General features: G+C 29.5%; 1 protein-coding gene across 1 annotated transcript in view; it reads left to right on the forward strand.

Moving 5' to 3' along the window:
* Positions 1-5,505: 5,505 nt before the first annotated feature.
* LOC129981412 (uncharacterized) overlaps positions 5,506-13,292 on the forward strand; it is a 43,231-nt gene continuing 35,444 nt past the window's right edge. Inside the window, exon 1 of the mRNA XM_056092246.1 lies at positions 5,506-5,532. Coding sequence (XP_055948221.1) covers positions 5,506-5,532 — 27 coding nt within the window. The remainder of the gene's footprint in view (positions 5,533-13,292) is intronic.

Genomic DNA, 13,292 nt, shown 5'->3' on the forward strand with positions numbered 1-13,292 from the left:
TTATTAATTGGAATAAGAACTATAAATTAAGATAATGAATAATTTATCTAAACAAACAAAACATACTGTGAAACTAAAAAATGGACAATTCAGTATGAAAATATCCAATTTGTATGATATAAAGAAACACGAATATTTTGAGATAATCAGAAAAATTATAAGATATTTTAGACAAAATGTAGGAAATGTACAATAAAGTAAAAAACCTTATTGTACTATCTGGTTTCAGAATTATAGTTTGTTATTTAATATTTTCAAGCAGAAAAATGCTCGATATTCAATAGATTTTAAATTCACTTTGAATCCAGTCATTTTATGTGCCACATAAACATGATCATACTCAATTAAAATTATTCTACTCTAGTAAACAGTCATTAAAAAAATTATCTTATCCAACATTTTGTCATTTGTAAGTAATCATTCAAATTCCAAAAATATTGCTGTACTTCCGCAGATGCCTTCTATAATCCAATCGATATGCACCTTGAGTTATGACAAATGTACAAAAGAAAAGAAGAAAATGACAGCGATGCAAGCATAAAGTATTATTTATGTTGTTTTTTGCATGAGAATCGCGAAGAAAAGCGTAAAATCCTGCTTATGCTTGCGTGAGCGCAAGTGCTTTCGAGCTGAGAAAGAAAAGAAAAAAAATAAGCTTATAAATAATAGAATTTTTTTTTATTTAATTTTATATAAGCCTCACTTTATTCTTTGAAATATATTCCCAAGCATGCTTCACTTGTTTAATTCGTTCCTTTAAATTGATAAACGTTCCTTCTGTAGAAGCATAAATGCTGAAAGAAATCCTGAGAAAATTCTAAATTTAGTATGATGGATGTAATTCGAATCTTACTCTTTCCCAGTAACTAGTCCTAAAAACACATACAAATTTTCTTGGAATACAGAGTGATACAAAAGATTGCAGAACGTTTAGAAAAAATCATTAATTCATAAGCGAATTTAGTGAAAAACGAGCCGTTTGCACAAAAAGAATGAAATTGCATGCAAAATCTTTACTTTGCCTACAACTGCTTTTGGTACGAAGTATATATATAAAAGAAAATACAGTAATCGTCAAAAAAAATCACGATATTGGCAAATCTGCATGCTACACACCTCCCTTTGTCTGAAAAATATATTTTTAGAACTCCATTTAGATTGGCTGTCTTTCTGTCCAAACGAAGTCAATGCGATAACAATAAAGCGAAAAGAGACAAAGGAATGAACTTTTATTTACATTTTTATCATCTAATGTATCATTTTAAGATCCGCATCAAATTTTGAACTATTTTTTATAAACGGATTGATCATCTGTCGGTCTATAAAGTCCGATGTATATAAATATGAAAGTTTAAAAATTCAACGACTTAGGGATGAAATCCTTTTACTAAAATTACAGTTCTGCGTCAAGTGTTGTTTTCAATCGGTTGATAGAAAAATCGCTTAAAATGCATTCTAGATGTTCTATACTACGAAGCACAAAACTCTCATGTTGGATTCTAAGAATAAAACTCTTATTACACATCACGCTTAAGGCTTTGCTCAAATTCCATAATCTTTATGTTGAGGGAGGAAGGCGACAGTATACCTTTCTCTCATATTCTAATAAAGGTTTATATCTTTATTTGAGTATAAGCTTGAGATTTGGGAGAAGACCTCTCTCGATAATTCTGATGAAACTAGGAATTTGATAACGATATCGATTTAAACTATTAAATGTTGCTACAATGGATAAACCGATGCATAGCATAAAACTATAACTGAAGTAATGGCTTAAATATATTTAATATGTCCATCGAAGACCTCAAAAGCCAAATTAGAAACCTTATAGTTCTCAGTATAATTAATATTTCTGATAGTATACCAGACCGTGAGCAATGAAAATATTGTTTAATGCAGTTTTCTCGTCTATCATTTGTGTCTGTTAAGAGACATTTAGTAGAAAATTAATCTATCTTATACAACCTCTGTGTTCGATTCGTACAAGTTCTTGAAATTCATCTTTCTGATTGTTTTGTTGTATTAAATAACTTTAGTATATGCTTTTGAAAATTCGTTTCTTTCATTTTAAAATTCAAACGAATATTTTTCATGTATTAATAGTATTTTTATAAAAAGCATTTGCTTTTTATATAAATGTTAGCTACAGTTCAGCAATAAATTTTATGTAAAGTTCAGAAAAATGTGAAATGTGACTATTGGAAACGTGTCTAATTTAAATGATATTGCTAATTTCAAAAGATTTTATTAGACGGATGTTAGGTATATGGATAAGAAATATGAAGAAATATATAAAGCACGAAATACATATTTTTGTTGACTCAAATGATGTTACATATAATAAAAATCTATATATGTTGGTTGAATAATTCTCTAGGCTTTCGCATATATCAGTTAACAACCCAAAATTCTTTTTTAAATTAACACTTTCATTCATTTCTCTCTTTTTTCATATTGTTTTACAGCTTCTTCCATATATATCTATCTTTTAATGTTGATAGTTTACCAAGGTTCTTAACTTTCCCCCCTCCTTCAATTTGATCGTTTTATTCTTTTCACAAGCTTCGCCAAGAATTCCACAATATGTTCTTTTAAAAATAACGATATATTAAATTTAAATAACATTTTTCACCTTTCATAATTATCTAAAAGTATTTTATCAAATTCATATTATTTTTCCTGAAATTTTCGTAGAACATTTCTTACTACATTGGACTTTAAAATAGCATTTAATATATATGAATTCGTATATAATGAGTCAAAAGTAAATTGAGAATAGTTTTATATAAGTGATAAATAGTTCCGTATATCACGCCAAATGTATTTAACCTTTCCACAGTTAATGTGGGTTTTTTTTTTTCACTGTTTGAAAAAACAAAGTAGTTGTTTACGCGTAAACACAGAAACAGACAGTTTCAAACCAGCCCGAGAAGCATCTACTAATCTTTTACACATGCTTCCTAGCAAAAGTCTTATCCTTCTCCGTCCCGTGTAAGGCACGTTTCTCAAATTTTTATTTTCATAGTCCCGCAATGATAGTTGTTTGTATGCTTTATAATATTGTGAAGTAACCCGAATATACATTTTTCGACGTCTTGTTTATGTATCGACTTAAATCAAAATTTGAAACAGAACAACGATTTTAATTGAAAAATCACATACTTAATTCATTCACCTCAATTGTTGCGTTTGTAAGTTATAGTATTTACAGGCATGCGAAAGTAATGAACGATAGATATTTACCTTGTTTACAGGTTTGATTCAAATTTCAGTATAGGTCTATTTTTTATGTAATAAGTCCAATGCACTAAATTTTTTTTTCACTTGCACTCAGATATGCCAACATATTTCCTGACAAGATTTCCATCTTCATTCAAAATACGATAGAAAGCTTCAAACTTTATCCTGAAATGTGTCTCTGAGTCCAAAAACCACATTTTTGGACTCAGAAAGATTTCAAACATCAGATTTGTCAGATTTGGGCGATAAAATACTTGGCATATTTCATATGCAAAGTACTTTGCATATTTCATATGCGAGAAAAAAAAGTGACATCTCTCTAGAAATATGCTACTACAAATTCGAAATACACTTGAACCATCACAATTTTTCCCGTAACGCATGTCTCATATACGAGATGGGCCGTGGTGGCCTAGTGGTAAGGTCTCGGCTTCGAAATCGGAGGGTTTCAGGTTCGAGACTTGATTCCACCAAAGAACCGTCGTGTAAGGGGGTCAGTTGCACGTTAAATCCGTCCTGACCAAACGTCCTCCCGCTGGTGTGGTGTGGTGTGGTGTGGTGTGGTGTGGAGAGGGGGATGCCAGCTCAGGTGTCGTCCTCGTCATCTGACCGCGGTTCAAAATGACGAGGTCCGTCCCAAAATAGCTCAAGTGTTGATTCAAACGGGACATTAATATAACTAAACTAAACATATACGAGATTTCTTTTGACACGAAACGCATCCCCTGTGCTGTACGAGAATAAACCACATTTCTGAAAATTACATTTAAACAACTGTTCTTCTCATTTTTTCAAAGTTATCACAAACGCTGCTGATCACACGCAAGTGCATGATCAACGACACTTGTAATGTTTATCGATACAATGACATATGATCAGCAACAATGGTATTAAATTTCATTCTCAAAATTTTAAATTCTACAAAAAAAAATTGTTAAATAAGAAATATAAATTAAAATCTCTCAGTGCATGAAAGATTTGGTATAGAACATTTTAAAAAGTTTCATGGCAAATAGTTGAAAAATACTAACCCTGAGATTCAGTAGCTGATTTAGGCATCTTCTGTTTAAGGCAATATTTACGATGAGGCGTTTCTTTTCATAAATTTGATCTCAAATTTATGATCAATTTAGTTTCACATTTAAAAAATTTTTACTTAATGGTATGTTAATTATTTATTTTAGATAATTTTTTTTTTTATTTTAATAACTTTGAAAATAAGAGTTAATGAAACTTAATGCATGAAATGAACTTGTGAAAATGCACAGTTTGTATTGATTAATTATGATTCATGATGACGCGGCATCCATATTTATGCACACTATTATTTAAGCAGATGTCCAGTGTATATAATAACCTAGTTATAAGATGACAGAAACTTGGTCAGTTATGCTCGATAAAAGTATTAATAAAGTTGTCACATTATTTTATGATTCATAGTGTTTGTAATTTTCATAAATTTATTCATTTGACCATTAGACTAATAACATCTTTTTAACCATCTTGCCTGCGGTCCCTTTGAATCCGGCTGTTTAGTCGGAAATCCGCCTTTGCTGGGATGATGTGTTTCTTATTCAAGACGCCAAATGATTTGCATATGTTTTTTTTTTTCTTTTCATTGTATCTCAAACATATTGAACTAATATACGAATGTATGTATCAAATGAAAGAAAATACAGGATTGAATAAGCGAAAGCTACATGGTTCAGTCTATAAGCAATATCCTATTTTCTCTCAGTTCCCTAATCAGCAATTTTGAAATGCAAACAAATAAAAGTTTCATTTCGTCTCATCTGATCTTTATAATAACATTCCATTTTTGTTCAATTTCAGCAAATCAGGTCAGTCTGCAGCTGTTTTTCAAATCTTAGTCAAAATTACAATAATTATGATATCGTTGATAACTGAACTTAAGCCTACTGAGATTTTCGATCCAACCATCATGGCATTCTTAACGATACCGTGATTATATTAAGGCGACGTTTCATACTTAACTTTCAGTTCTCTCTTCAACATCTTTTAAATAATGGTTATCAAATATACCGGCCACTTGACCTTAAACAGACGTATAATTAATGGGGAAACCCTCCCAAGGGAGAAACGTGAATGAATCCATGTAAAACTTGACTGAATTCCTCTCTAAGGAACGGTCGACGACCCTTAGTTCGTAGAGCGGTTACCAGAGCGCGCCACTATCTGTTTGGTGTGACGTCACGTTGATTGAGGACCTGAAGTTCGAGCACGATTCCAGTGACCTGACAAAAGATGGGAGTTCTCAAGACCTTAGAACAGGTAAGAAATTCTTTCATTTGGAAAGCGGTTCATCTTTTCCGCGAAACTGGGTTTTTCTATGCATCTATGACCGTTTTTCTTATTTCTTTACCTATCAAATTTTAAAAATCATGTTCCGTATTTAAAATTGAAAAATACTTTGTAAATAATGACTAAAACATTTATTCTTTTGAAAATATATTATTTACAATTGGTAAGTTTTGGCAGATTTATCTATTATTTATAACTATTTCATAATTTTCTTTTATATTTCTTGGTAACAAATTATTCTATTTGATACCAAATTGTTTTTACTATTTTATTGGCTCAACAATTCACTTATTACAATGAAAAAACATTGTTGAAAATAATTTTTTTTAAAATTTTGTTTAGATTTTGAGGTTAAAATTAGTTTATCCTTCTTTTAATTTCAGTTTTTCAATAAAATTTCTATGTTAATAACAATGAACATTAACAGTAAAAAAACTATTATGAATTTGGGTTTTTAGTCTGTTTCCACTCTTATTATTAGCATAGCTTTTTACAATAACATAAAAATTTAAAAAGGTTCAAAAATATTATATAAAATGCTATACTTGATATAAAAAAAATCTCTATTATAAGTTAATATTCCTATTTAAAGAAATCTTTGCTTTCTCAAGCTAAGATACATGCAACTAATTTGAAGCATATTTAGAGATTTTATTCCAAATTTAATATTAGTGTTATTTGTGAGAGTAAACATTTCAATGTGCGAGAAGTTGCCAAATGACGGTTAACAAATGCGGCCCGATTTTACGCTCCCACAAGCGTTTTACACACACATAATTCTTTGTGATTTTTTTTTATCTTCCCTTTTATCTATCTGCTATACTACAGAGAGAATATATTCTGGTTCGAAGAATTGCATGCTAAAATGACATGCTATATATATTCGAAATTTCTGCCATCAAGAGAATGTGAAGTGACAAGAAGATGTACTTTTCCATTTCAAATACCCGCCTTTTCCTACCCTTCGTCCCTTTCTTCCGTCACAGTGTCGTATAAGGGACAAGTTTTGGCGAAAAGACATCCCAAACACAGGCTGATGTTCAATTCTTTGACACAATCTGGTGAGTGGACAAAACTATTTTGAATTATTCATACGAAAGGATCTGGAGTTACTTTTTGTGTCGAATCGAAACATTGGTCGAGAAATAAAGAAAATGAAGACAAACATAAGAAATTCTCAATTTCTTGGATATCTTTCCGTCCAAACAACAATACTTTTAGTAACACAAGCTCAGCATTTATTCCATGAAATGACGCTAGTTTGGATTATTTTATTATTTTTGATTTGAGAGAGTCTAAAATGATTTACAAAATTACATAAGATGCCTTTTTGAAATCCACGAATATATTCAAATCTATATAAATCTGTGATCCTTTATTGTGTGCAATTTTTTTCCATTCATTGATATTATGATTTTTAGTTTATTTCATTTTATATTTATTGTTTTGATATGATGGCTTTTCTGATTTTCCTTTTCGATATTTCTATACAGACTGAATGTTTAATTTTTCTAAGTATCTTTTTTATTTTAATACGAAATGATTTTTTAACTTTTTTTTTATAATAAGAGTTTTTATAACATTTATTGTGAAAAGTAGAAATAAAAAATTTCGATTCGGATATTAATTAATTATTTTTAATGAGAGGAATAATTGCCCAATTTTAAAATAAATAATATTCAATAAATGAATTACCCAATAAAAAAATCATTGCTTTTAATCGTCTTTTAGATTATATTATTTTTTGTGATGATAAAAAAAATGATAATAAAAAAATTATATTGTGAAACTTTAAAAAATTTCAATAGATGCTATTAGTAAATCTATAATCGTTGGAAAGAAAGAAATAATAATCCGTTGAAAGTATACAGATTTTTGTTCATTCATTTCATTAACTACAGTAAATGTAATTTTTTTCTAATATATTAAAATTATTTTTTCCTTTAAATTAATAGAAATTTCTTTGATAAAGAGAATGAACTTTACTAAAATTTGCTCTTTAAAAAATAAAAGATAAATTTGCCATATTTAATTTAAATACGCCGATTAACTCCTTAAATTTGTACTTCTTTAATGGTTAGCAATCTGTAAAAACATATGTTACTCATCGATTTGCAGTTTTGAATCTTATGCCAAACGTGACATAAATAATTGATATATATTAAGGATTATGGTTACATTTAAAAATCCCCGAAAAAATGTTATTTTATTTGTATAAAAATTTATGATTATTTACTTCAACTGAAGACAAAACAAGAAATTCTATTTTACCCATTTTTTTCAATAGAAATCAGAAACATATGAAGTTGCTCCAAATAATGTTAACCATCCACAAAGCGAAAATAAATTTAAAGGAAATATTCCGTTTTGATTTAATAGAGCAAAATTGTGACAAAAATTTCGAAATTTTTTTTGTTGAAAATTATGAAAGTAAAGTTACGCCAACAAATATCAATCATAATCAAAAGAAACAAGATTTTAACGAAATATTGGTTTTTTTGTTCAGAAAAAGCAGAATTCACATTAATGAAATATTTCCATTATTTGAACTTTGCAAATACATCCTTCTTATTTTGTTTTCCTTAACGATCATTTGGTCGTTTGCTATTGCTAGAAATGGTGTTTGAAAATAAACAAACGTACCTTTCGTCACGGTTTTCTTCCCTCACCCCCACCCCCGCCTCCAATGTTTTTATATAACTGGACGATAGCAGAGACACCATGACCCAGTGGCCAGTACGGTTGGTTAGGAACAGCATGACCGTTATTGTTGTAAGATCACGATACGACACCACGTGATTCCACATTATGACTTGGAATAAAATTATCAAGATTTTTTCCCCTACAACAATGAGAAAAAGAAATTGTGGGCAGGTTTCGGATCCATGCAGCTTCTTTCACGAAACTTGATTCAGTCTCTTGTGTGCTTTTGAGTTTGACTTCCATGCATCAGCTGGTTGAACTTTCGTTGCTTCATGATGACTGATTAAAGTTTTTGTAATGAATCAGCTCTCAGGATCTAACTTGAGGGGATTTGTGGTAACTTATTTGTATACTGTAAGTGGCAACTGAACCATTTAGTTTTTGTGCTTGGCTAACTGAAAAGTATTATCCTAATTTGATCTGATTTACTGGTAAAGATTTTTTAACTATTCCGATAAATGTCATTATTTTCCATCTGTGACATGTGAATCGGCTGTTTTTAAAAATTGCAGACGATTTGTTAATTGACATTTTTGAACATTCGGATAGTTGTAGTTTTTGAAAATACTAAAATAGATAATGTTTTATGTTATTTTTCCTTAACTTTTTAAACATTAATGTAAGGCGGCTGATTTTTAACTACTTCTTTTCCCTGATACGATCCTTTATTTAATCGATAGATAAACAAATACATAAAAAACTTTATGTATGAGCTGACAGTTAGTTGACATTTTTGAATAGTTGAAATTTTTGAAAATAATACAATAGATTAATGATGTCTGTTATTTTCCAATGACTTTTTTTAATATTAATAAAAGGTAGCTGATTATTAACTGCTTCTTTTTCCTGTTATGGTCCTTTATTTAACTGATAGATAAATAAATATACAAAAAAACTTCATATATGAGCCGTAATTTCTTTTACCCTTAATGAATAAAAATAATTACTTAAAAACGAAACCAAAACCGAAATAACATTTACTTTCTTTTGATATATGGATGGAAATCAGATGCATTTTCTAGCAATCATTGTGCTTCACAAAGTTTGAGTATAATATTTAATATACAATATAAATCTAAATGCACAAAATAAAATAATCAAATCAAAATAACTTCATAAACAATGTCTTCCGAACAGGATTCAATTAATAAATCCTTTAGGGAAGTTTAGAGAATTAGAATGACGTTTAAGTCACATAAAAGAAGTCACTAAGTAAGGAATTTCGAGTTTTATTCCAAACATAGCCTAAATGAAGATGCATGGAGGATGCAGGCTGCATTTTATTTGTACTGATTCATATTTCTCCCGTATCTTTTATGTTTCAATTTCGTAGATTTCGTATAAATCATTATATAGAAAATAAAGAAATAGAAAATATATCTTCGGATCATCAAAAAATTCCAACTCTCACACTGTAACTTCCGCACTTCAGTCAACTGAATTTTCTTTTTTGTTTTAACATGCAACAGATAACTTGTGGGTATTTACACAAATCAAAATCTCTCAATAATAATTTAAAATTTTTAAAAATGTAAGTTGACTGAAAAGTATAAGTTGAAATATTTTGCCACAATTTGAAATATTTTTTCAGTGTAATTTACTTTACTTAATTTCAATACAAACTTTAATATTTTATTTAAAAGCGAAAATATTTAACAAATATAAATAAAAAAATAAAATAAAATACCATTCAAACATAAATGTGAATTTTAAGCGTAATGACAGGAAATTTTTCAATGCTGAGAGACTTTAATACTCTGTTTTACTTTTCGTATACGAAATATATACAAACAAAAGGTATTGACCGTGCTGCAGAAAATTTAAACAAATCACCCCGTTTCAGTTCGGAAAGATTACTTTTGTAATTATGTCTTTCTATGAACTTAATGGCTCAAGCATTTTGAACTAGACGGTTGAAATTTGGAATTTAGCCTTTATACTAAATTGATAAAGTTTTTATTTTCAGTTTTCGAATGAAATCCACTCACAGGAAGTATGTCTATAATGGCAATAATAAAAAAACATAAAACGCTTAATAAATGAAATTTGGTACACTAGTTTTAATTTATAGAATGTCTAAATCCATTTCAAAGTTTTAACCAATCAGTTAATCAAGCGAGCCAATCTGTTCATTTGTATACATGTAAAAGCAATTAATCAAAAATAGCACAGCTTATATGTATGAAAATTAGTATGTTATCTTATAATTAAAATTGTAGCCCTTATGTGCAGCTTCAAACCAAATCCGTCAAGGCGTTGAATATTTGCCGCTCTCTACATTTGTATTCATGTAAATACGATTACTCAAAAATGAAATGGTTTAGATAAATTCTGACGTTCGTTCAAGCGATACAAGAGCAGAAAAGAGCGAAAAAGCGATCGAAATATTTATCCCCTTAATTATATACTCTGAGATTCAGATAGGGATTTCTTTACAGGTGTCGATTTAGGTAAGGGAAATATAGGGATCTTTTAAAAGAATTATTTAGATCGACACATTTTTATCGTTTCACTCGGAGCGTGAGAACAGCTGATTTAAGCATTTTTATAGAGCTTCTATAGCATCAATTAAACAAAAAAAAAGGTGGAATTGGATCAGGAAACGAGAGGACACTTTAGAATAAATATATGCTAAAATAAGATAAAATTTAGGAAATTAATTAGGATTTAATTTTAGATTTAGAGATATCATTATATATATAAATTTGTACATAAAAATTTTGTATTTGCGGAAGTATTTGTAAACTGTATTTTAGAAATCCATTCGGCTTATTTGTTTGTTTATTTTTATAAATTAGTTTATATTTGCCCATTTGTTATTTTGACCATGTATTATTTTGCTGATAATTTAAAAATGACATAAATGCAAAAAATGTATAATAAAAAAAGGAGCCATTGATAAACAAAATGAATATAACCTAACAATGTCGAGTCAAACCGATAAATAGTTTTATTAAAGACAAATATGAATAATTTTTCCTGTGTTTCTGGGGCACGCTTTCTCACTCATTGGCTATTTGTCATTGCTTCTACAAGTGTGCGACTGAGCGTGATTACTCAGAAACACGACCAGCGAAATGAAAAGAGATGTGTGTTTACCATCTAAACTGGTGATTAACGTCAAGTTTCGAAGCCAATATGTCTAAAAAAGCAGTCACAGATTCATCAAAAAACAGTTAATAAAAAAAGTAGATCATCTGCAATATTCTACGACGCTAACTCAAAATATGCCATGCTGTCTTATATAAAGAAATAGAAGGGACAATATCCCCCGTTGCATCACATATCCGACGGTTCTTATCTAACTTGTACAAACAGGTTAAGAATTTCAACTCACAGTTTCTATTGTTGTTTTTGAGAAATTAGTGCAAAATGATAGGAGCCATTCAAAATTTTTAATATCACAACATGCCTTAAACGCAATAATTATTTCTCACCAAGTCAGTTCTAAGAAGGCTTAAAAAAGAAAGCATTATCTTTTTCCTTGTAATCCTTAAAAAAAAAATGCTTCATTTGAAAAAGATAGAAAAAAAGTACGTAATTAAATATGTCTGTTTCAGCTAGAAAATAGGATTAATGTCAGGAAAAAGTGAAAGGAATGAAAAAAATTTATGATAAAGACATGAATAAAAATTTATAATCATGAAAATGTAATAAGTTTATTTTTTATGTGATAGTTTTTTAATCTGATGAAACAATTGTTTTTTTTTTCCGCTCTCTAAATTCTTAAAATGTTGAGAAAATTCTTCTTTCTTTTTTTTTTATTACGAAAAGGGGAAACTTTTATAAAAAAATAAAGGAAAAATTTAAAGTAGCACTTTTTTACCTATTTTTTGTGTGTGTATATCCTAGAAATTAATTAAGGAAATAAGAGATGTGATTTATTAAAATTCTATATATAATTGTATTCTAATTTTAAAAAACCGAGAAAATATTATTTTTAGAAAAATTAAATAGGGGACATTTATAAATACAACGAATGAAAACTGCATTCATTTATGGGATCAATCCGACAATTTTAAATTTTCTCGTCTCCAATTTTTATTAACACTCTACGATGATGATGTCGTGTTAGCGTTACCACGGAAAGGGGGTGCAGTAGCTTCTGAGGGTAAGGACCCCTGCGCACCCGAGGGCAGAAGTCGGACTTCTAGCTCATATGAAGATGACACTCACGCACTCGCTTGCACAATCCCCTTTTACAGGAGGGCTCTTTCACACACATCACAAATAGAAGACAAGTGAAGAACAACCATGCCCGAACCAGGACTCGAACCCTGGACGCCCAGATCACGGAGAAGACGCGCTACCCCTAGGCCAGGACGCCGGCATTAACTCTCTATGGAACGACAGCACAGAGAAATTTTTCATATGTTTACTATTCTTTAAAAAGATATAGTGTTTGAAACTACATTTATTTTACAATTCATCTGTTCTATAATTTCTCATTTAAAAATTAAAATTTTCAATAAAAAATTACTTATAGGAATTTTAAGAGAAGAACGCTGGCCCATGAATCGTCCTCATCAACATTAAATCTCATTGTATGGCACTGAATAAAAGGACTACTGCTCTGATTTATATATCTTCAAACCGAGAATTTAACGTCAAATACCATACCAATCCTATAACCTTTAAAATCCAAAATGTTGACCGAGGCAAATTAAACTGACAAAGAATTACCTGCAGCGCTCTGAATTTAGACTTAATGAAAATAGGTTTTTTAAATTAAAAAAAAAATTATCATTTCCCCGCCTACATAGAATATAAAAAAGTATCGTAATCGTCAAGAAAAAAAAACTCATTCACCAGATTTTGAAAATGTTTCGTGTTAAAAAATTTATTCAGCGAAATCACCTTTTAACGAACTATATATGCTAGTTTTGAATACGTAACTTGGAAATGCAAAGAGGGTACTTGAATATGAAGTCTCTATTGCAAAATTTTTAGATTTCTATCAAAAGTTTTGGAGGAAACATCGGGGATTTAAGTTTGTTTATCTGTGCGTATGCAAACACTGAGTATTA

This window comes from Argiope bruennichi, chromosome 8 (assembly GCF_947563725.1).
Source record: "Argiope bruennichi chromosome 8, qqArgBrue1.1, whole genome shotgun sequence".
Lineage (NCBI taxonomy): Eukaryota > Metazoa > Arthropoda > Arachnida > Araneae > Araneidae > Argiope > Argiope bruennichi.